Raw genomic sequence first — 25,816 nt, forward strand, 5'->3', positions numbered from 1 at the left:
CCTTAGTGAGAAAGAGCATCTGACAAGAGAAACGGTTTCAGATTCACGTTATTCTCTTTGCTGGGACGCTTTTGGGAGATCGGAATTTAAAAATGAAACAGCAGAATGATGGTGAGTACCTAGAGACCACATCGCTCCCTGGTAATGATTTCAAGTTAATATACAGTGACAAGATTACCACAGATCCTGAAGTTTCAAGCACACTAAGCGAGCCAGTGGACATCAAAAAACTGCAATTACAATTTGGACAGAAAAGTATAGCGTTCTTGAGTAAACCTTTTCGTGAACCTAAGCCGATTTTGGCCGTTTCACCAATAGTCCACCAAGCAAAAGAAAAATCTGCTTCCATTGGTGGACTTGAAGAGTTAGAACTTCAACAGCTGAAAGATTTTGAAACTCAATGTCCTCTTCGTATGTTTTCTCATGAAGTAAATAAGAAAATAGTAGCTTTTCAAGAGACTGGAGAAAAATTACTATGTTCCAAACCTTGCGAAACGTTGACAAAACAGCATAGAAACTTGGACATTCATAACGCACAGAGTGATAAGCATTCAATATTTAATGCAAGACTTACAAATCCGAATGCTGAAACCAGAACAACCTCATGCGAAATCGTAAGTGCCAATACTCAAAGCGTTGATTCAAGTGTGTACAACCTACAAATGTGCTTCCCAAAAAATGAAAATGAAGTAAGATTAGAAGTCAAACCGTTAGATGTTACGAATATTGGCGCTTTACAAAACTACAAACATCAAAACTTTTCAAAGGAGAAAACATTCCAAGATTGTGGTGGCAGCGGTGTCAAAGAACGAGACCCGACTACCCAGGATTACTCTAGGTCACAACACTGTTCAACAGAAACACTCGAGGTGAATAACAAAAGTATGATACTTTTTAATAAAGCAAAACCGACTAATAATAGCAAACGTTTTCAGAAACTAGATAAACGTATAAAATCACCTTTTATGTCATATCTAGCTCGAGAAGGTGTAGCGTCCATGTCGTTTTGTGACGATAATACAACTCAGACAATATCTGGTGACATTCAATGTGGTTCCGACAGTACTCCTTGCAACTGTCCAACAGACTCACCTTTGATTTCGCCCTATGCTAAGGTCACTCAGGCCCGTTCCACAAAGTCTAGTAGTGGGCGTGGAAGTGACAGCAGTATTGTTAGTGGTGAACCCAGAGAAGGGTCAAAGCTACTGCCTATTAAACTGCATCAGCTTTCTGGTACAAGCAGTGGGTACGAGAGTATGATGCGGGACAGTGAAGAAACGCCTGCATCGTCTAGCCAGGAATCAGGAAACGAATGTGATGCTGGGGAGCATCGGAATAAAAAAGGGGTTCGACGTAAGGGAACGGGTGAGTTAGATAATAATAAAAAAAGCGAGTTAACCTTCTCGTTCGATTTAGTCAATTTTGTAAAGGTATATGTGTTAGGCTTAACAAAATCTACAGAAGGCCTCGAACGTAAAAGTGAATCATATGAATTATAGAGAAGTTTGCTACCTTGTCTGTGTTACTCACAGCCCTCGTCTGTTCCATGCATTAACCTTTGTTGCATTGAAGTATGCTGTTTACGTATAGTTGCTTGAACTCTTCTCGTAAAGATCTATCAAATAAATAGTAGAATGTTATAAAAATTTTGAGGATTTGAAAAATTTTCCCAAATATCTTGTTCATAAAATCTGGAATTCCTTAATGATATACTAATAAGGTAAGAAAATTTAAGTAAGTAATATACATATATAAGTTAAGCCAATATATTTGTCTTTTCATAGGTGTTGAACATCATACCAAGCCTTCCACTTTTCACCCTCTTACGACCAAAACAAGTCCCACACGTCACGATTCCCCTCTTGTGATGACCAAAGAACCCTTGATGTCAAAACATCCCAAGAACAATGAATGGCACAACAGCAACTTACAGATTTCTGATGAAAATGTGTGTTGCACAGGGCTTCTGTGTTGTGGTGTTAGCTTCCGAAAGATTACCTCTGATTTGTCCTACGTATAACTAACTACCAATTGCTTAGAATGCACAGCTGATCCATCCTATCCTTGTGCCTAAACAAAATAATAAACATATTTAAAAAAAAAAATCACTGTCCATCAACAACCAGAGGAAATACCGTCAGGAAAGCGCAAATTCTTAGTGCATTGAGAAGAATATTTGTAATGCTAGTAAAGATGTGAAAGTTGAAGAAGACGAAACGAGTTCCGCTGTAAGTTTATGAATAGTTGTTTTCTAAAATAATTTACTGTTCCTCATTTTACGAGGTCTTTTTATAAACAATACCGCGCTTGTTTAAGTGGTTATTATAAGCAAATTGTAAAATTGAATTCCGTGGTTTGTGCTCTGTCGTCGTCGCTAAAAAGTGTCTCGCATTGTAGGGTCATAGGGGCGCTATAAGAATGACCACCAAACCCACTACTCAGTCAGATAAGCTTCGTTTAAGATACGTGGGGTTAGTGTTTACTAAATGCCTTTTCTTTAGTCCAACATTTCTAAATTTATAAGCAACTAAACAGGGGGATTTGATGAATGAAAAGTTGCTTTGGCACTAAGAAAATATAACTCAAGTATATAATTTGTAAATATTGTTAAATTCTAAGTTTGATAAGGACAAATATCTGTTAAACTATTCGTTAAATGGGTAATAAGAACAAATATCTGATAAGCCATTTACTGAATAGCTAATAACAACAGATATGTTACCTACTATAATTTTATTCAGCTGCGTCTCTGATTTATTATGTTATGTATTACGATTTCAAATAGCCTGGAATAAAGTTAAATTGTAATAGAATTTATAAGTCAGTTAAATGTAGAAATGTATCAAATTTGTGAAGTGTATCAAAAAAATTGATACACGCAGTTTTCTTTCTTAACACAAATATATTTTAATATATAAGCAATAATAAAATTTATAATAATGGCTGTTATAAATAATGATTTACAAACTTACAACAATATTGAGTCTTCTACCTGGTCTGGAGCTGAATATTGTTTGACGGTTCACGATGAGCGAATTAGTTTCGAGTCGATATCGGTACATTTCATTTAAAGGGTAGCTAGCTATCTCTATTCTTGGCTAGTCTCACGCCGTTTACAAGCTGATTTTTCACCGACGATGACATCTAATGTCCTCGTAGAAATACTAACGTCCGAATTTAATTCTCTGAAGTTAAACGGTTTATAAAATTAACCCATAAACATTCCTTGTAAAATATATGTAGTTTCTCGATTAATAAGGGTTAATCACAATTACAGTTTCCGAGATTTATAGTATTATAACTGTAACACACCAACACTATACATCTGTCTCTTGGTGCATTGGTTTATAAACTTTTAGGCGAAGTTCTCGAAAGCTAATTTAGCAAGAATATTTGAAGATACGCTAGTACTTTCGTAAAACATATGTTGTTGATTCTTACACTCTATAATTTGCTACAAATTTATTGAATAGGCATTTATAAATATGTATTTAACTAAAACAAACATAAATATTAAATATATATATGTATATATACATTATTATTATTAAATCTGTTACATATCTGATAAATTACTTACTGAATAAGCAACAACACAAATACCGAATAAACTACTTGCTGAAGAGATAATAATGACAACTATCTGATAAACTACGTGTTGCATAGCAATTAACGGTGCAGCTTTGTGGTCATCTTATGCCAAACAGGTGATAAAACACTCTAAATAGTAATTCTTATAATGTTTCTAAAATCTTACTGAATCTAATTTAACTTCATAAAAATCTTAAACATCTATAATACAAGAGCATTCTTAATTTCAGAACGTTTAGATCTATCACGTTACTTCATTTGATTAGTGTAAATATACGAGTTCTACTTTTTCCAGGCCCGGCATGGTCAAGCGTGTTAAGGCGTGCGACTAGTAATCTGAGGGTCGCGGGTTCGCATCCCGATCGCGCCAAACATGCTCGCCTTTTCAGCCGTGGGGGCGTTATAATGTGACGGTCAATCCCACTATTCGTTGGTAAAAGAGTAGCCCAAGAGTTGGCGGTGGATGGTGATGACTAGCTGCCTTCCCTCTAGTCTTACACTGCAAAATTAGGGACGGCTAGCACAGATAGCCCTCGAGTAGCTTTGTGCGAAATTCCAAAACAAACAAAATACTTTTTCCAGTACGCATCTACATGTGTCAGTATTTTGAGCAAAATTTCTTAAACAGTTTAACTTTGCTGTCTGATGATGTAATCACAATTATAGAAGCAGTTCAATAACACTTCAATAATTGTAGTTTCAATGTATTTGTTGGATATCAATTCCCCAATCAGATGTATAGAGTTACACAAATGTTAGAAGTTCCATTTCCTTTCGAAAAGCCCCAGTAGTGTATTCAAGAAAATCCTTCAGATTGCTAACTTATTGTTTTATCTCGGGAGGGATTAAAAAGTAGAATAACCTCCTTTTGATTACGTAAAATGTACGGTAGGAAGTGCCCCCTAACTTACTATAACGAAAAAGAATTGGATAATGAAACTTATAGTTGACCATCAACTATGATTAGGGAACTATGAATGGATACTCTGTAATGTGCAATTTTTACGAAATATTTATTTTGTATATAATTTAGCATAGCTGTTTATCGTAATTTTCAAAGATTATTTTTACTTTTGAAACTGGCCATTGCACATAAGAAAATGTATGTTCGAATTAAGATACCTTCTAAAAAATGTTCCCAGTGTGTAAAAGTGTAATTAAAGTAAGTTTTTTTCTGAATTCTTAATTACAGATTCACTGGTGAAATACTCTAGACGGCAATGGTAGTTAGGACTGGAATCACCCAAGGGGGTAGAAATCGTGAAAATAAATCAACTTAAAACAGTTCTTTCACTATAGATTAACAATCGACTGAAATCTAAGGGACTTTAGTGTGAAAGATAACTCCTTCTCTGCAGATGAAATTTGATGAATATTTTCAATTGTTTAATACCTATTTTAAGTATCATTAGATGATAAATATACAAAGGTAAATGTATATTTATGTATGCTATGTAATGTAGTATGGTAAGTTAAAGGTTTTATTAGATACTATAATTTGCTGTGTTTTACATTATTTTTGTTAGTATTCCATGAAATATTATCATTACAAATATATCATGTGTTACATGTGTTTTAAAGTAAGTATCCAAACTACGTAAAACCCACTTCACCCCTTATATAAATATATTCTGTTTACTTTTTTTAGCTTCCACGTCCGATCACACAGCTAGGGATGTTTTCGTAACTAAGCGATTCAATACTTTTTAAACTTTCAGTTGTACCTACAACGATGTGAATCTGAATAAAATATAAAAATACTATTTTACCCAAAAGCAAAGAATTATTAAGTTTTTTAAGCTGTTTAAACGCGATGCCATCTAGTTATTTTTTTACCTTTGGATTTATAACGCACTTTTGTTATTGAAATGTAATATTTTGATAATAGATAGAAAGATTACTTAATATTGGCTACTGTTGTAAGGTAGTGTCCTATTTAAGACGGAAATCTTTAATACAGTTTTTCTTTAGATACATTTCTTCATCGAATGATAATTGCTATTATTCAATAAGGTAGTTAACCAAAATTAAAAATCACGTCAAATGTATTATGTAACAGAAAATGTTATTTGATTATATATATATATATACATTCCTAATCATTCTTTCTGCCTCAAGCTTTAAAAAAACTTATCTTCTATGTCTGTGGCCAAAAATAATAATAGCCTTATCGAGTCTACAGTGACCACCGTTTATTATTTATATCGAGTGAAGGAACAGCTTTGTATTCCGTCATAATTTTCGAGGTTTTCTAGTCTTCTTTTCCTGGTGTATTAATATCATACGTTAGAAACACTCACATAACCTTAACCAACAGATATTCTCTTATTCAACAACTAAGTTTCATTTTCTTTTTGTTTTTTCTAAATTTCGATAACCAAATATTTATAAAGATATACTTGTAGGATTTTATTATTTAGATAAGTATTTCTTTTTATAATTTTGATTCTATTTTCAAACTTTTATTCCAGTGATAATAGTTTTCAAGCAATATTTTATTAACTAATTTAAATAGTATTCTTTACTGATACATGTTTGTATCAATCTGTAATATCAGGCTCAGATAGCTTCATGTAAAAAGTTAAAGATAATTGTAAGCTTATAATATGAACTTTACCAAGACAGATGATGTATATAATGTGTGTAAGTCATATTAAATAAACTTCTAAATACCGAACAAATTTCTATAATGTTTTTTGTATTGTACCATACGTTACTCTTGAAATTTTGAGCTTTCAACAACTATATTACTATTACTCTTCACTAGATCTAATTTTCTAAACAGAAGTTACACAGATTTGAAGTGTAATAATACTATCATTATATGGTGAAAAGCAGATTTACCCTTCGGCGCTTTTGACGTCGTAGTGTTTCTGTGGTTACTTGGTCAAGAGACCGGACAGAATTAGGCACACACCGGACCTCTATTTCCTGCCTTGACTGTTATTTGGTTGATTAGTTCTGTTTGCTAAAGCCTGCACATTTCTACACTACATGCTTTAGCTAGGAATATCTATATTTACGACATGCAGTTATAGCATGCTCGCTGCTATTGTCCCCAGGTCTCATCATTGTAAGGGCGAAGATCTATATGACTCTTTTGGTCTATGATATATGAACCAGGTCAGGTACAACAATGATCTTTTCCCTCACTCCTATAAAGAAGATTAGTTTTTATTTCACTTTTTTGTTTAATATACGGGAAAATGCTAATATCTATTACTGCATATTTGTACTCGAAATTACCTTCGGGTACTCTTTCTGATCCCTATCCTTGAGCCATGTCCATGTAGTAACACTTTTAGCACACGTTATTATCATTTCACTTTGTCAGGTTTGTGTGAAAATCCTCCACATCCATAAACAGCTCTGTTGACAATAGTATGCTTTCACTCATTTAATTCACTAAAAGTGTATTGTACAAACAAAAAAATAATACAATCATAATATTTTATTTTAATGAGCTAGCTGTACGTGGTTTATTCATACACTTATAGTAGGTATTTATTGGGAAAGGTACCTAGTACTATTCCCATCATGTACTCGGTGGGTGTACATTTCGTGTGTAAACTCGTTTTTATACAGCTTATTCTGAACGTATTTCAGTTTTTATGAAAGAGTCTAACAAATAATGTTTGTAGATAGAGTATTTATGTAACAAAACTGTTCATAATTAAGCGGGTGCTCTGAATGATAACTTTAGAAGTGGGTTTTGTATTTTTCGTAATTTAATTTTGACTTCTGTAGATATAACATTAATCCATGCTAGACATTCTTATTTTGTGACAGTTTTTATATAATAAGTGTAAATATTTTATAAGTTTTTAGCTGATATTTCTTTATTTGTACCTGAAGAACTCCATAGTTTACGCTTTGCCAAACTCTGTTTATAATTTCGTTTATATACTTGGTCCACGTTAATTTGGAATCACAGGTCAGACCTAGAAATCTGGAGGAAAGTTTCTTGTAAATATATCTCTAGTGGAGGTAAACTGGTTTTGGTTCTGATAACATTTATTCTTATTTTATATTTCTGACGGTATGCTAATATTCTGTTTAGTTGTGAGTGTATGTTCGTTTACAATCTGCTATAGAGAGTGAGCTGGAACTGATCCTTCAGTAGCATATTGCTATCTTATATAATCAATAGTATAGAATACCAGTCAACGTTTAGGCGATCTCTGTTTCATTGTCCTTTTTCTCAAGTTTCTACTGTTTTATAAATGTTTTTTATTCTAAAGTTTATCATAATTGTCTAGAAACAAATAGGATTGTTCCAGAACCAGTTTTTGTATAAATTAGATGAGAGTTTTAGTGTTACTATGAAGTTACAGGTAATTGGACAAAGAAGAGATGAAACATAAGACCTCGTAAAATGATGGTCATCCACAGTCTCTCAGTTAACATTTGCCATTTTACATTCGATATAAAAACTTATTACCTGAAAAGCAGTTGCGAAGTATTGTTACACATGTTTCCAAGCAGACAAAATTAACAGTAAAGGATATAAATGGTTAGGCAACAAAGGATACATAAATCAATGTAACTGTATTATGTAACAATTGTAAATGTAACAGGATGTAAAATAATATATTTGATATACGTAGTTGAATGAAAGTCGGAACAGGTGTTGCCTTATAGGTAGCGTGCTCAGACTGTGAATCCTAGTATTCATATTTCACAGCTCATTGCTGCACAAATTCACTCTGTAGATTGAGGACACTTGTACTACAGAGTAAGATCTGACTATTCAGCGAGAAAAGTACAAGTGCTTATGATTAATTGTCCACCCTCTAGTGTTATTTAATTACCCTTAAAACCAAGAAGAGGCAGACACTAATACCTACGAGCCACTAATAGTCGAAGTGTTGTCTTCTGCAAATAATGCAGCTTAGTATTCAACATACAGGTCAAAAAATAGTGTAATAGTATTGTCGGGAGGTAGACCATGAACCTTCGGATTCACAATCCGGCTCACTAATCACTAGTAGACGTACGGCCTTCTCTCTTGTCAATCCATTAAAAATCAGTAGCTGCTACGCGCAGATAGCCCTTTACGAAGCGTTTATCTAATATTCTGAAACAATAAATAAATTGTCTCACATGTTTGGAATACAAACGTTAAAAAAACCAAAAGTACCAGATGTTACTGTGTACCTTTCTGTAGAACTACTAGCTTATATAGTGTTATCTGAAATAATTAGGTCGAAATATTTTTTACAGGCAAAACAGTACAGAAATATATATATATATATATACTTAGTAGGAATTTATGTGTTTGTTTGAGAAACTTGGTGCAAAATTACACATAAAGTTATCTTTGCAAGGCCATCTTTAATTTTGAGCATATAAACTAGAGGGAAGACAGTTGAACAACAGCACTTTCAGTCAGTTCTTAACCTACTCTCGTCTGACTGGTAGTAGGATTGACAGCTGCAAAGTTCGAAGCGTGTTATTATGATAATTGGTGGCGAGTAATAGATCATCTTACTAATGGTCCGAACATGATAACTACATGACACTCAGACATATATTGGCAAAGAATAACGTTATATTTATAGTTTATGTGACATGTACAATTAACGTGATTGGAGTTTGTGCTACAAACTTTTTATTGTCCCAGACTTAGATGTTTCTGTATTTTTCTGATACTGTTATTTACAAGCCATATGATGATTAACGTATTAATTTTCATATAGAAATGCCATATACATTGATTTTAAGATATTTTGTTGGGACTTAGGTTTTTCCCTTCGTTACTGAATTGTTTTCTTAGAAATTTCCTTTACATTTTTTTAGGACTAAACCTTCACTTCCTTGTTTCTTATTAGTTATTTTCTATGAAATATTATATTTTAAGTTACATTAGTAACTTTACAGGTAAGTATTTTATACATAATAACTAGAAGAATGATAGAAAACATGTTTTACAAAATTAAAATGAGTTCCCTGTCTGTCTGAATTGAAGGAAATTACTAGACGCAAAGTTTACAGCAGAGAGGCACGTGCACATGATCGGATAGATACGAGGTCTGTTCAAAAAATACGTGGACTGACGTCATAAAACATAATGTACTTTATTTAGAAGTTACAGGTCTGGGACCCCTTCATAGTACTCTCCTCCCCAACGCACACACTTATCCCAACGGTGTTTCCACTTGTTGAAACAGTCCTGGTACGCTTCTTTTGTAATGTCCTCCAACTCCTTCATCGCATTTGCCTTAATCTCGGGAATCGTCTCAAATCTTCTTCCTTTCAAGGGTCTTTTGAGTTTGGGGAACAAGAAAAAATCGCAAGGAGCAAGGTCAGGTGAGTAGGGAGAGTAGGGAAGAACATTGATCGAGTGTTTGGCCAAAAGCTTACGAGTTCTGAGGGCTGAATGGGCTGGAGCGTTGTCGTGATGGAAAAACCAGTCGCCATTCCTCCACATTTCTGGCCTTTTGCGACGGATGGCGTCCCTCAGACGTTTCAGAACTTCAATGTAGTAAGTCTGGTTCACTGTGGAGCCTTCGGGGAGGTACTCGTGGTGAACAACACCCTTAGCATCGAAGAAAACTGTCAGCATCACCTTGACCTTGGATCGAACTTGGCAAGCTTTTTTGGGTCTGGGGGATGTTTCACCCATCCACTGGGACGATTAGACCTTCGTTTCAGTGTCATAACTATAAACCCATGATTCATCACCTGTTATGATCCTTGACAAGACGTTTTCATCTTCTTCTGAACAATCAAGCAGTTCCTGACAAACCTGGACGCGATGGGCTTTTTGTTCGTCCGTCATCATACGTGGCACAAATTTCGCAGCAACGCGGTGCATCTTCAATTTTTCGGTCAAAATCTCGTAACAAGATTGAACTGATATCCCACACTCTTCAGCAAGCTCCCTGACAGTCAGACGTCGATTTGCCCGCACCAGGGCGTTGATTTTGTCGACGTGTGGGTCGTCAGTTGACGTGGAAGGACGTCCAGGACGCTCATCATCTTCAATGGACTGTCGATCATCCTTAAAACGTTCATGCCACTTGAAACATTCCGTACGCTTCACAGCAACATCACCGTAAGCCGTGTTAAGCATGGCAAAAGTTTTAGTCGCATATTTTTCAAGTTTAACACAAAAGTTCACAGCAAGTCGTTGCTCCTTCAGGTCATTCATTCTGAAATCTGCCAAACGAAAAAATCGCACTTCACTTAAAACCGCGTAGCTAATACACAAATGAAGATATGTGCAATCGGGAAATGGCGTCGTAATCAGCTGATCTGTGCAAACCTAGCGACACCAAGCGGATTTCCCTGGAACCAACTGGAGCCGCGCAATTCAAACAGTCCGCGTATTTTTTGAACAGACCTCGTATCATTAAACTCTGAGGTCTGAAGAGAGTTCTGTATCAAAAAGAAATTTGGAATATTTTATAAGCAAAAATAGGAGAAGGGGCACATCCCCCCAACTACTGTCAAATCTTATTATAGAAACTACACAAAATTACATAATTTAGATTTGTAAGTTCATAGTACAGTTTAGTGACTCCAAGGAAGGAAGACCCATGACAATAGGTAACTAGGGTGCTTAGAAGTTAGTCACATTTTTCAAGAAATGTCTTTTATATTGTAAAACTAACTAGCATACCGGCTCTGATGTATATGTAAAACATTTCCAAATTTTTCGAAGGTGCACCTTTGATTCACCTGTCTAAATCAATAAGGAAAGAAAGACTTGACTACAGTATATGCGATAACCATTTCTTTACCACAGAACACAAATTTAAGTAAAATAACTCTCCTCACAACAAGAACACAACTTCACTAGGACTGCACGTGAGAGTTTTATTGTATCTTTATTGATGTACTTCGTAAGTATAGTACAAAAAAGTGGAGTTCTTAAAAACTGTATTTTTTTCAATAAAGGATACTACTTTTAATCTATAAAAATAATACTGTTTATATCATCACATTCTGGACAATTTTCCCGTGCATTACTTTCCAGAAGGTATGAATATCGTGATTAGTGACTACAAATACAAAGATCCGTCCATAAGATGGCGTTTTTGTTAGTTATAATAATAACACGATACGATTTTATAGCAGAAATTACAGACACACGTATTATAATAATAACACGATAATACCATTTCATAGCACAAATTATAGGCACATGTGTTATAATAATAACATAACAATACGATTTCATAGCAGAAATTATAGGCACACGTGTCCTTTTCTAGATCTTCGATTTATTAATATCAATTATTCAGGATGCCAAATACGTTTGTTTTACTCTAACCGTATTTTAAGTTGTACATAAGAAAGAAGCAGAACACTCTGCTACCATAACACAACTATTTCAATATATATACAAATAAAATTTATGAGTTTATTATATGAAATGAAGTTTTCCAAGGAAGACAGCCATTTTAATATTTACCCACTGCTGGTTTCAGTTGAGTTCAATGGGATACCTTGAGGTGTAACGATTTTAAACGTACCTTTCTTGAGTCTTAAGTGACATGAACTTATAAAGTCCATTATCCTGTGTTACGTGTTACACGTCAGGTAATACATTTCAATCAAGTTTGCTTATTTGTTGTTCCGTGCATTACTGCACAATGGTTTTATCACGGATATAAAAGTTCAAGTTTACCGCTGTATGAGATAAAAATGTTTCTGTCTAAAACTTGTGTTTAACTTGGTGTTATTGGTACATTTCAAACATATGAGATGACGTATTTTAATATGCAATTTAATATTTATGTTAAAACGATCTGGAGTACCTGTACCCTGGATGTAAGTTATATAATTTTATGATTAATGAAAGATTATCTAATATACAGTTCTAAAAACCCAAAATGCTCATAAAACTGTAAAACACAAAATGTGAAACTGCAACTTTGCATGCATCTCCATGTAAAACCAGTGAACATTTACACCAAATTAGATGAATCTCTATTTACAAGGGGAACATTAATGATAAAAACGCCCATAAAAACCGCAAAATGAAAAATTGAAAGTTTGTTTGTGTCTTCCCATGATCTAGTAGGTGTTCATACTGGGTTTGTTGAACATCCATCCACAGGGGGCAAAGTAGTGGTAAGAAAGGTCATAAAAACTGCAAAACGCAAAACTGAAAAATTGTATGTATCCCCATATGGATTTATGAACCTCCATACCAATTTTGGAGAAGATCCATCCACACCTTGCGAAGTAGTTACCTAAACATATAACAGATAGTATTATAACATTTATATGAATATTTATGATATTTTACCCTGATTGATAGAACAACTCTAAGTTTACATCATTTCAAATTTCAAAATCATAAATAGACATGAGAGCTCTAGTTTCGTACGTTTTTGTAGTTTCAGTATTTTAAACTGAGTACCAGGTTTACCTTATATCACAACCTTCTCAATTTTAACATTTTTGACAAAGTTAAACCATTTTAGTTTCATAGTTAGCTCACTTTGGACAGACCCAGCATTGCCACGTGGTTAAGGCACTCGACTCGTAATCCGAGGGTCGTGGGTTCGAATCTCGGTCACACCAAACATGCTCGTCTTCTCAGCTGAGAGGGTGTTATAACGTCACGGTCAATCTCACTATTCGTTAGTAAAAGAATAACCCAACAGTTGGCGATGGGTGTTGATGATTAGCTGCCTTTCCTTTTGTATTACACTGTTAAATTAGCCTTGTATAGCTTTACGCGAAATTCAAAACAAACCACTTTCAACAACATACTAACACATTTTGTTTGAATGGGTGTGTAACACGCTTATTTTTTACAAAAATAGCTCTTAATATTAAAGTCTAGTAAATTATTATTTTGTATATATTTTACAAAAGAGGGAACTTTCGTCATCGCATTGTAAAATATTTATAGTTCCACAATAATATTATATTTTAAATAAATTATAGGGCAAGTTTCCATAGTACATGCAAGACAATTTTCAAACTTTTACAATTATTAAAAAAACTAAGGAACTTATATGTAAAACAGTTTTCTAGTTATACGAGAACAATTGTGAGAAAGATAGATCAGGTGAAACCTTATATTGATTATGTGTAAAAACGTATATTTTACAAAAATAATGATACTTTGAGGAAAAACATGTAAAACAACTTTATTCTTTCAAAATGACCTATAAAAAACATATTTCATATTCACACAACGTGCCTCCCCCTTCTCCAGCGGCAGTGCAGAATGTCTGCGGACTTACAATGGTAGAAACGGCGGATTTCCATACTCGAGGTGAACAGAGGTGAAATAGTCCTTTGTGTGACTTTGTGCTTAACAAATAAAGAAACACAAATGATGTAGTTTAGGAATAAATGGAAAACGTGTTTTACTGCTATGAAAAAGTAATTGCAATGTTAATAAAAAAGATTAAATGCTATGAAATTTAGTAGTAAGATGGAACAACATTATTGGTAGCTATGTAAGGTTTAATGAAGGTTAGGTGTAGAGACAAAGAATGCTGTTGAAACTCCCCATAAATATACCAAGTTATTGATGATACAACTTTGAAGTTTACGAAGAATAAACAATTTGTGTAAGTACAAGGATAAATACGTTATATTTAAAAAAATAAATTAATGTGCAGACCAGGAAGTCGCTTGATGACCACAGCCGATATAAAATCCTCGTGGAACGGGATGTGTCAGAACTGCACCTTGACATTGTTTGTTGTTGTGTAAGTAACGTGACAACATTAAAAAAATGATCGCTCTTGAGGTGGATATGTAACAGTTCTTTCTAGTACACGACCTGGCTATGCCAGGTGGTTAAGGCACTCGACTCGTAATCTGAGGGTCGCGAGTTCGAATCTCCGTCACACATGCTCGCCCTTTCAGCTATGGGTGCATTATAATGTGACGGTTAATCCCACTATTCGTTAGTAAAAGAGTAGCCCAACAGTTGGCGGTGGGTGGTGATGATTAGCTGCCTTCCCTTTTGTCTTACACTGTTAAATTAGAGACGGCTAGCGCAGATAGCCCTTGTGTAACTTTACGCGAAACTCAAAACAAACCACTTTCAACAACATACTAACACATTTTGTTTAAATGAGTGTGTAACGCCGTGGGGGCGTTATAATGTGACGGTCAATCTTACTATTCATTAGTAAAAGAGTAACCCAAAAATTGGCGGTGGGCGGTGATGACTAGCTGCCTTCCCTCTAGTCTTACAATTTGGAACGGCTAGCGAAGATAACCCTCGTGTAGCTTTGCGCGAGATTCAAAACAAACCTTTCCATTTCAAAATATTCATACACTCAGACCGTAAGGATACGTTTAGATAGGATTTAGAATTTCTGGAGATATTTTCTGGACTTAATAGCATTGGAAGGAAAGGATTTTGCATCAACTTGGGTCATCAAGCCTGTCCAAACAGTTACCAACAAGAAGGCGTACCCCAGCTGGGTAAAAGCTAAGAGGTGAGAATTCATGAACATGAAGGTCAACGGCAAAATCTAGTAAGTGCTCCAGGCAACAGTAAGTAATCTAAAAATCTCTATTTGATAAAAAAAAAGTCGTAAGACACGTGTACACATGTTTCTTCCACAATATGTTTGTTCAATTGTTATATACTTCAAACAGTTACAAAATGAAACAAGTGTTCATGCTGTTCAGTATGAAGACATATCGAAGAGTTTCCAGACACAGCACTTATGAAATCCTGTGTGATTGGCCTGCAAAAAAAGGTAGTTGGAAGCTGTCATCATCTCGCCCTCGGTGGCTTATGAAAACTACAAGAATGAGTGCTTTAGAAATGACAGCCTTTATGATGAAGCATTTTTGGAATATCATTTATACTGTAAGACAATTGTCTAGATGTATGGTCTGAACATGGGGATGGAAATTGCAATAATTGATCTACTACAGACTTGACCAAAATGTTTTCATACTCTTATGTATTGATGTTCTTCGCTACATGCACGTAATAGTTACTGAGTAAATGCCCGTGTAGTAACAGAAAAGGTAGGCATGATTGGACAAACATGTATGAGTTGTTATTCCGATCTGTATATGTTGTTTTCAGTATTTATTCCTCAAAACATACATACATACTTGTTTTGTATAAAATGGCGTGCTTTTGGTATAATCCTTTTCAAAATAAATCAACGATTTGTTCAAACAGTTTCTTTGTACTTGGTGTGAAGTCATGCTTTGTCACGTGCCACAAGGTACAGGAAGTAAAATTGTTCGACTGTTCAGAAATGGTATGAAACAAATAAACATTGCCAGAACAATAATATACCCTCAGTGTAGTGTATTCAGAATCTTAAAACATCATAGGAATAGAGAAAACGTTGTTTCTTCAAAGTCTTCTGGTATAAAACAAAATATTACTGCCCAAGATAACCATGTTTTGATCAGGTTTAAACGCTGAGCTAGAAAAAAAAAATTGCAACACCTTACGACAGGTATGGTTGGAACACATTCATTCCAGGTTTTCAGAAGAACAATGAATAGATGGCTGTCCTAACAAGGTTATTTTTCTCACTGAAATCAACCAGCATACCCCGCTGCCACCATATTACTTTGGCAAGAAAGAACACTGACAATATGTCATCGTTTTAGATATGTTCTGTTTTTAGTTTGTTAAAGTTAATAGTAGAATACATGTTCACCATCATCATTTATCTGGAAAACAGATAAGAGAGGACAGTCTTTTCCAAAGGAGGTGGTAGAGTACATGTTTGGGCAACTATTCATCAATGTGGGAAAGCTATTCTTCCTTTCCTCCAGAAAAACAGTAATGGCACTGTCTACGGGCATCGTATAGGTATAATAATTTTGCCGTATATTAGAGCAAGGTTTCTCATTAACTTTTTTGTTCCAGGACGACACTGCTCACACTGTGTGCATTGTACAAGAAGACGTTAAAAGATTGCAATAGTCAGCAAACTCTTCAAATTGTAATCCTATTGAGAACAACTGGGCGGAACTGAGCCGTAAAATTGCTCACCATGACCCTAAACTATTTACTGCAGCTGAGATTCAGCGCCTTCTCGTGACAACTTAGAATGAAATCACGGCGGATTATACTAACCAAGTACTGAATGTTTAGTAATAAATGATGTAAGATTATAACGCTGTTTGTAGAAATTTGATAATACAATTTGTCAGTATGTATGTTTTGGTAAGGTTTCGTTGTGACAGGTGAAATACTGAATAACACATTTTTCTAGAGATGTCTGATAAAATTGGTTGCTGTTCCAGCAAGTCATTCGTGGTATCAATAGAACCTGTGTCATTATACAAACTACATATATATATATATATATATATATATATGTACACGTTTAATATAGCATGCATTTCGTAGTTGACAGCGCTAAGTGTATTTGTATTCTATCTTTAAAATATTGACCATATTTGTTACAACATACCTAAACATTTTGACCAATTCTATACTTACACCCTACTCTAGAGCATTGAATGAAACATTTAGACTTTTATTTTATTTTCTAAAACTCCTGATACCTGCGTGATTCCACTCGTAATGAAGTTGGTTGATTTAATACCTGAGGAATATTTGATGCTGACGTTCCAGGAGGTATATAACCATAAAAAAAGTCTTTTGACGGGAAATGTACATTCGAGAAGTAATTAATATCGTAAATGAGATTTTTATCATTTGATAGTGTGAAAATGTAAAGTTGAATGACTTGAATTACATGACTCGTATAAAATGTTACCCATTTTGATCATGTTACTTAAATTTTAAGCGCAACACATTCTTGTAATGAAGCAATAAAACTAAATTCCATCGATCGATAGTGATCCATTACAAAGTAGTTTTGGAAGCGCTAGTATATATTTGTATGATTATTTTTTAAATACATACAACGTAATAATGTGTGTGTCTGTATGTGTGTGTGTTTTCTTATGGCAAAGCCACATCACACACAATGATTGCACAACAATGTGAGATACATTGTATGTATCTCAAGCAACATTCATTCATTTACTAAGACTAATTTTTTATTGGACTTTATTAAATTAATTTATAAGCCTAGAAATACTGGCCATTAATTATGATAAAATATAGGAAAACACCATTGCAACGACTTCAAATACTTTTATGGATCATTAGTTTGTAATAATACAGTTTTAGATCTATTTTGAATGAAAATTTATACTGTAGTTAAACATTCTGGATAAGTTTTAATCGGCAAAAGTAAGCTATTATAACTAATACTTGTCAGATCAGTTTTAAAATTTACGAAGTAAGCTGTTATAATTCAACAAAGAAGCAAAACGTTTGGTAATATTTGTTCATATTGTAAAATATGTCCCTAACATTTCGTAATATAAATGATAACTATTACGTTGTACTATTTTAATTAAATTTTATTACATTATAGTTTATTTAATTAAAGGTTTCACTTCTATAAACGATATAATATTTTTCCTTTAGAAAATGACAATTAAATTAATTAACGTTTAATATTTGCGATATTTAATCAAAGATACATACAAATAAAAATACACTCCATTTATTATGTTGCTCACACATCTCACACTAATAGCCTTGTTATAACACTGACATTTATTATCATCCGTCTACACCATGGTTATAATTTCCTAAACTTTATTAACGTCCCTGTTATTAACATGATACGATAACATATGTTAATTAAAATTTAATGTACTTATGATTATATCCAAGAGAGAGGTTGTAGGAATAAGGTTTTGTAGAAAGTAAAATAAAAAATCGGTACAGTAAATTGTTGTCGAGAAGCATTATAATGCCAAAACAGTTGTCATGGTAACGTTCTATACCAAATGCTTTTTTTTATCGTCATCAGGTTTTTTATAGAGAGGAAAACTGTATCCTAATGGGCTGCAGTGAGCAACATAATGAGGAAAGTAGCAAGGCCGTATTTCAAAGAATAAGATTTAACTGACTTTATGATAGTTAATTGAATGGGCAAGAGCCGAGGCCCATAGAACACGACGGGCTTTATTAAATTTAATCTTCAAATAGGTAATTTTACTGTGAAACTTTATTTGGCGTGTTAATAAAAGGAGTGATTAATAAAGGAAATAAAACAGAGATGTGTTCATTTTCATAGCAAGAAAAGAAAAGTTCTGAGAATTTAAAAGATATTATCTCTTTTTTACTGAGCTAGTAGTAGTACGCTAAAGAATTTCCAAAATAAAAAAACTTTTGTCTTCTCATATTGAAGAGTCAGTCTTTTATTTTATCAGTAACTGGTATTTGTATAATATTTTACTTCAATGGCACAGGGGTATGTCTACAGAATTACAATGCCAGAAACCAGGTTTCATTACCCTTGTTGTGTAGAACACAGATAACCCATTGTGTAGTTTGTGCTTAATTAAAAAGAAACAAACAATTCAATGTTAGAAAATTCGTATAAATGTGAAATATACCAAATCTTACGCCTATATTTACCGGTTCACTTCTTTGACAAAGTTTATAAACACTTTACTTTTTTGTCCTTGATTTGAAAAGCTTGTTACTACATATATTTTCTTAGTACTAAGCTTACTTACGTGATGTATAAACGCAGCCAGTGCTTAAAATGTACAGTTACGACAGAAAGTGTTCGTACCCTTGCGTCGTGAGTAGTTTTTTTCTCATAACTTAAAAAGTATCACGATTAGGATAATGAAAGTATGGTATATTATAATTGTTATACCAACACGTTTTCTGTATAAATTTTTATGTAAATTGAACGACAAATAAAATGTTTATAAACAAATAACCAAACATAGGAGGGGCAGAAAGTGTTCGTGCGTCTACTTTAATGGTCAGTTGTGTAGCCTTTCGGGTAAATTACTTGGCGCAATCTCTCCTTATAGCCCTCCATGATTGTTTGACAGTACACAACTGGTATTTTCTTCCATTCTTCTTTACAAAAGGCCTCCAACTCGTGCAAGTTTTTTGGATGACGTTGATGAACCCTGGTCTTCAACTCATGCCAAACGTTTTCAATTGGGTTGAGATCGGGTGACTGTGATAGCCACTCCAGGACGCTTATATGGTCCCTCTGCAACCAGGATTGTACATATTTCGATGTGTGTCTAGGGTCATTGTCGTGCTGGAAGATCCAATGACGTCCAAGCCGCAAGTTCCGAGCATCATTCTTAACATAAGTGCCTAATATATCAACGTACTCTTATTTTTCATGATTCCGTTGACGCGGTGAAGGCTGCCTACACCCGAAGAGCTGAAGGAACCCCATAGCATGATCGAGCGACCTCCGTGTTTAACTGTGGGGCCGGTGTTCTTTGGAAGATTTCGTTTCCCCTTCTTACGGAAAATTTAGCGAACATCATTGTGGCCGAAAAGCTCGATTTTAGTCTCGTCTAATCAAATAATACTTTTCCAATACGTAAAGGGTTTATCTACATGCTTTCTTGCATACCTGAATCATGCTTCTAAATGAACAGGCTTTAAATATGAAGTTCTATGAGGACGACATGCTTTGAACCCAGAAGAGCGTAACATGTTCGTAACTGTAGAAGTGCTTACTTCAACCCCAATTTCCCTTACCAGTTTCTGTTTATCATTACGTTTTAAACGAGGGTTCCTACTAACTTCTCTGAGAACCTTTCTCTTGGTTCTCTCTGGAATGTTGGTGGGGCGTCCGGAACGAGAGAGGTTAGCAGTTGATCTTGTCAGCTTAAACTTGGCAATTATGCTTTGAACAGTAGATTTTGGCACATTAAGTTGTGTAGCAATACCGGAAAGAGACAAACGAGACTTGTATTTTACAATAATTCTTCTTTTAAATCACTGGACAGTTGTTTCCTGTTCGCCATGATGACCAAGCAGATAATGACGGAGACGGCGCTAAATTGCCGGAAGTACATTTTTCGCTGGCTAAATTCCAATAATTATGAACCAAGTATCTAGTTTTGGAATGGTATAATGTAATTTATTCGCCAAACTAAACAAAATTTTTACGGGAATATCAGTTTTTTCACACGTTCTGAACTGTATGAACACTTTCTGCTCCTCCTATTTTTGGTTATTTGTTTATAAACAGTTTATTTGTCGTTTAATTTAAATAAGAATTTATTTGTGTAGATGTGTGCTAGTATAATATGTATAATATATTATACTTCTATTAAGCTAATATTTGTAAGTTATGAGCAAAAAAACCACTTGGGACGCAGGGGTACGAACACTTTCTGGCGTATCGGTAGTTTCTTACTTGAAAGTAAAAATACATCCAGTTTCTCGCAAACACAAGAACCTGCATTTCATATTGTCAGTGCATTTCTGAAGAGTTTATGTAGTCAATGTTGTATGTAACCACTTTTATTTGGAAATTAAAATCGTAATTTTTGCTACGTTTGCATGATAAAGATACTCACACATCGCAATTATAAACTGATCCAGGCCACATACTCGTATATCTCCAGTATAAACAGATAAAAGCTACATTCAAACACGTCTCCAGCACAAAGTGGTCGAGGCTACACATCAAATGTCTCCAGTATAAACTAATGAAGACCGCAAAGTGTTAGTTTATCAATAATATATACCAACATATCTCCAGCATAAAATGGTCGAGACTAAATGATATATAAATAAGAAAAGAAAGAGAAACAGACTGAACAAAATTATTGTTTTTCTTCTCAAATTTTTCAGATGCAATGATTTTCCATCGAGCTTGAATATCATTGCATTAAACAAATCTTCAGTTTATTTATCTTCTAACATACAGATAAAACGGTTAGTTTGTGATTACGTTTTATTAACCTATTTGGCATTTCTGTAGTACATACATAAAAGTATCATGCTGTCTGAGTGGTCCAGAAGAAAACTAAACGATATATCAATTTCTTGGAATGTATAAATAACCAAAACTATTCGTATTATTAAAACCAGACGAGCATGCACCATGATTCTTTCGTTTGGGAATTGGAAGGACGAGAGAATAATTTTGTGTGTGTTAGATTGCTTTTCGTAGTTAAAATGGAGTTGCGAATCGTGTTCGGTAGATGTGGGTATGTTGTACTTTACTTCAGGTGTTTCGATTTTACTACCTGTACCATCAATGCTTGAAGGAACTTTGGTTATATTGAACCTTCTATTGAAAACAAAAAAGAAATTAAAAGTATTTCCTTAGGGGACCATTGTTAGAGATTGTAACGTTTTGAAAAGAAAATCCAAATTAATTAATCTAATGACCTTAAATTACTGAAAAGTGTGTACAATTTCTTATTTTTACATGTTATTTTCTAGTTAAATCAATCATCTTTTATTTAGAGTTCTTCGTAGCTTATTAGATATTGTTAAAATGTCTAAATGAGAGCTCTAAATGTTGCGTGATAATCGAAAAACCAGTTTTTGGTCCTCATTTTAATCAGCTTATATGTTAGAGGTAATCTAATTATAGATTACAACATGCAAATTAAGCTTTTCGTGTATGAAGCCATTATATTCCAACACAAGACGTAGTTATTTGATGCTGCTAAGAAGTCGGTTCTTTTAGGTTAACACTGAATTACTTAATGGACATATTGGATTTGAACTTAATAGAGTAGTAGATTACAATAAACGTTATGTTCTTAAGGCTTTCGAACACTTGATTCAACAAATATTATTCATTAAAGTTTAGAGATGGCTGTCACAGAAAATATGTCAAAAATTAAAACCCTCATGGCCATGAAGGGTTGATGGAAATGGACAGAGTGTGGAAATGAGATTAAACAAGTGGCTGATATTTAGACCAAACGGAGACAACTTTTTAAGTTTAGACTTTAGTGATGCCTCTTGCAAGAAATTATATTTTTTTTAAATAACACAAAATGTTGTTTTTTCTCAGTTAATTAATTTTTGTAATTGGCATGAAGTTCAAACTATTTCTGATCCTGCTACATGGTATAAACTAAGACAACATGATAAACAAATAGATTATTACAGCTCATTGCGAATCTTATTGAATAAAATTCGCCATGAGACCAATGAATAAAACTAAGACATCTCTTACAAAGTTTTGTTTGATTTTGAATTTTCCGCAAAGACTACTCGAGGTCTATCTGTGCTAGCCGTCCCTAATTTAGCAGTGTAAGAATAGAGGGAAAAAGCTAGTCATCACCACTCACCGCCAACTCTTGGGCTACTCTTTATCAACGAATAGTGAGATTGACCGTTACATTATAACGTCCCCACGGCTGAAAGGGCGAGCATGCTTTTAGCGACCGGAATTCGAACCCGCGACCCTCGCATTACGAGTCGAACGCTTTAACACGCTTGTCCATGCCGGGTTTACATAGTTTTAAAAATAATGTTTAAACTAAGGCATTTCTTTGAAACTTATCAAAATAAAGTATATACTTTGTTTGCAAACTTATATAAAAGAAACACGAATTAGAACTTCTAGAGAAGTAAAACTAGAGCTCATTAGTGACAGAATTAATTATCTAGGAGTTTGTAATAAACAGTACAGCTCTTAAATACTAAAACATGTAAGTCGTCGCTTTAGCCCACCAGCTGGTGGCAGGCAGCAGTGTCTGCGGACTAACACTGCTCGATACCCCCACTTATTGTGGTGCAGAGTACAGAGAGCACATTGTGTGCCTTGTGCTTAATTCAAAATAATCAGTCAAACAATCAGTTGTCGCTTTAAAGTATCTTTGGAATTACCTTTTAATTTGTAAAATACAAAACAGTTAAGTCGTTGTTTTAAAGCACAGGGTAAAACTACACTGACTGTTACACCCCTCTCCAGTGGCACAGCGGTATGTCTACGGACTTACCACAATAGAATCCGGGTTTCTATACTAGTGGTGGGCAAAGCACAGATAACCCATTGTGTAACTTTGTATTTAATCCCAAACAAGCAATAAAAAAACTGACTGTTACGGTAATAAAATAGTGAACTGATTGATGAAAAAATTGTTCTTAAACGAATAAAAATGAAATTACATTATTAATAAGTTAATATATAACATAAATGATTGTAATGGGTAGACGTAGAATAATAATTATTTGATCTTCTTACAGCATCCATAACGTCATTTTACATCCGGATATACTGTCATTTTGTATGTTACTTTCTCTCGGAACATGATTTTCTCAGTTCCATTAGAACGGAAAGCATAATATGTAAAATATGTGGTTTTAGTTGCCTTTAAACAGTAACAATGTTTGTTTGAGAAAAAATACGTTTCTTAAGTTCCATTTCTGTTTTATACCGAAATTTAAATTTCGAAAAAAATGTATGTAATATATTATTATTGTTTTATTTGTCTTCTGTGTTTTAAAACCTTGAAACACCAATTATGCTAAATACTCAGAATTTACCAAAATAGGTAAACAGTTGTATTTTGATAAAATATGATAATTGGAACATTGTACTCATGGCGTACTGTAAGTAGATTGTTCAGTTTCCATGTATAAACGTGTGGTTCAGGCAACGATTGTTGACGTTCTAATCATTATGCCATACCACCATAAGCGGATTGTCTGTGTGTTTAAAATTAAGCGCAAAATTATACAATGGGCTCTCTGGACTCTGCCCACCACGGTTATCAAAACCCGGTTTGTAGCGTTTAAGTTTTGCAGACATACTGCTGTGTCATTGGGGGGGCATAAGCGGATTGTTCGATGTCAGTGTACAACCGTGTATGTTAAGGCTGGGAGCACTAACTTTTTAGTCATTACGAAAAATATAAATAAATTGTTCAGTCTTAGTATATAAGCGTTAAAATGTAGTTGTATGAAATCATATTGAAGTCGTTCTTGATACATGTTATTAGTGGATTGTCTACAAACATTGTGATGTACGTTTTATTTATACGTCCTAGTTATAACGATACCCTGTAAGTATGTTGTGAACAATACATTTATAAACTTTCTTATGAAAAAGTCAAGTGAAGGCGTTATAGTACTATTGTTAGTTTAAACTTTCCAGTCATTGTGTAATGGCGAAATATTTTGGAATCCATGTTGTAATGGGGTTTTCAGTATTAAACTCTAGTTATTAGAATATACTGAACTGTTCATATGGTTGTGAAACTTAATTAACCTTTTATTCATCTCCATATACAGATAAATGTGTAAACGTATGTAAACATTTTGGTTATTGTCATTAAGTCATGATGTAAGCAAACTGTCCATAAATACATGTGGCGTAGTGATGTGATTGTGAGTACTAATCCTGATGTCATCACAATGTGCTGACAGAGGTAAATTGTTGAAAAACAATGTCAGCTTTGTTTTATGACATTCTGAGAAGTAATACTCCAATCTTAATATTTTCGTTCTTACAGGTTATGGCCAGGTGGTTAAGACACTCAACTCATAATGAAAGGATCACAGGTTCGAATCCCAGTTACACCAAAGATGCTCACACTTTCAGCCGTGGGGGCGTTATAATGTAACTGTCAATCTCTATATTTGTTGGTAAAGAGTAACCAAAGTTGGCTGTGAGTGATGATGACTAGCTGCTTTCCTTTCTTTCTCTGCTAAATTAGGGACTGATGGCGCAGATAGCTGTGCGCGAAATTCAAGCAGAAACAAAGAAACTTACGGTGTTTGCAGGATTTAACGTCAAAATCACGTAGTTAACAGGAACAAATTTTGCAGTTTATCATTCTAAATATTTCTCTTTCAACTTCTCATTGCTGTGCTAAAAATTTCGCGATGTGATTGCCATTTTTATTTGTGCTTTAATTATCACAGTGTACTTATATTTACATTGGCTTTAAATAATAAGTTGTTCTTGTGACTTATACAGCACTCAACTGTTTAAAATAGCAAAGTAAGTATGACGCTCCATCAATCCTATCATAACTGTAACCAGTGATTAATAATAGATTTAGTTTTACCTTTATTTTAATGATGTAATGGTTGATGCTATAAATTTTCTTTGTCAGGAAGCGAAAATAGCATCAATGTCTTATTTTTGTCTTTCAAAATATTTAATACTTTTTTAAATGTTTAGTTGAGAAGATAGTTAATGTAAGAATATATTACAAATAACTAAAAGATAAACAAATAATTCTAGTTTTCTCTTTTATTGGAGTTTTGCTAAAAGTTGTTACCTTGAAGTGCAATGAACATCGTAGAATAAGATTATTTCTTTACAGTTTTTATAGGTAATAAATAACAAAATATCAACATTCAACTAGCTACTTTTTTCTTTACAAAGAAGTTAATTTGTTATCGATTAGGAAGATACATATACTAAGCTAGCGCTGGAAAATAGTTTTAAACAGGTATAAACTAGATTTATAACTTTTT

General features: G+C 34.0%; 2 protein-coding genes across 3 annotated transcripts in view; both read left to right on the forward strand.

Annotated features, from left to right (window-relative positions):
• LOC143232790 (kinesin-like protein KIF26B) overlaps positions 1 to 90 on the forward strand; it is a 67,781-nt gene extending 67,691 nt beyond the window's left edge. The window contains 1 exon segment of the mRNA XM_076468652.1: positions 79 to 90. Within this exon segment, the coding sequence (XP_076324767.1) occupies positions 79 to 90 (12 nt within the window).
• LOC143257254 (uncharacterized) lies at positions 59 to 24,911 on the forward strand. Of its 2 annotated transcripts, none has more exons than XM_076515693.1 (3): positions 59 to 1,365; positions 1,785 to 2,228; positions 24,844 to 24,911. In XM_076515693.1, the coding sequence occupies exons 1-2, from the start codon at positions 93 to 95 to the stop codon at positions 2,018 to 2,020; spliced, it is 1,509 nt and encodes a 502-aa protein (XP_076371808.1). In that variant the 5' UTR covers positions 59 to 92; the 3' UTR covers positions 2,021 to 2,228; positions 24,844 to 24,911. The 2 variants fall into 2 exon arrangements, with proteins under 2 accessions (XP_076371808.1, XP_076371798.1); XM_076515683.1 differs by lacking the exon at positions 24,844 to 24,911 and adding an exon at positions 4,784 to 5,358.
• The last annotated feature ends 905 nt before the right edge of the window (positions 24,912 to 25,816 follow it).

The sequence above is a fragment of the Tachypleus tridentatus genome, chromosome 1 (assembly GCF_004210375.1).
Source record: "Tachypleus tridentatus isolate NWPU-2018 chromosome 1, ASM421037v1, whole genome shotgun sequence".
Classification (NCBI taxonomy): Eukaryota; Metazoa; Arthropoda; class Merostomata; order Xiphosura; family Limulidae; genus Tachypleus; species Tachypleus tridentatus.

What these genes read in the sequence shown, in the direction of transcription:
- LOC143257254 (XM_076515693.1), top strand. Translation starts at nt 93, where the DNA reads ATGAAACAGCAGAATGATGGTGAGTACCTAGAGACCACATCGCTCCCT. An exon ending in GGTTCGACGTAAGGGAACGG is followed by an intron (nt 1,366 to 1,784) that starts GTGAGTTAGATA and finishes GTCTTTTCATAG; the next exon opens with GTGTTGAACATCATACCAAG.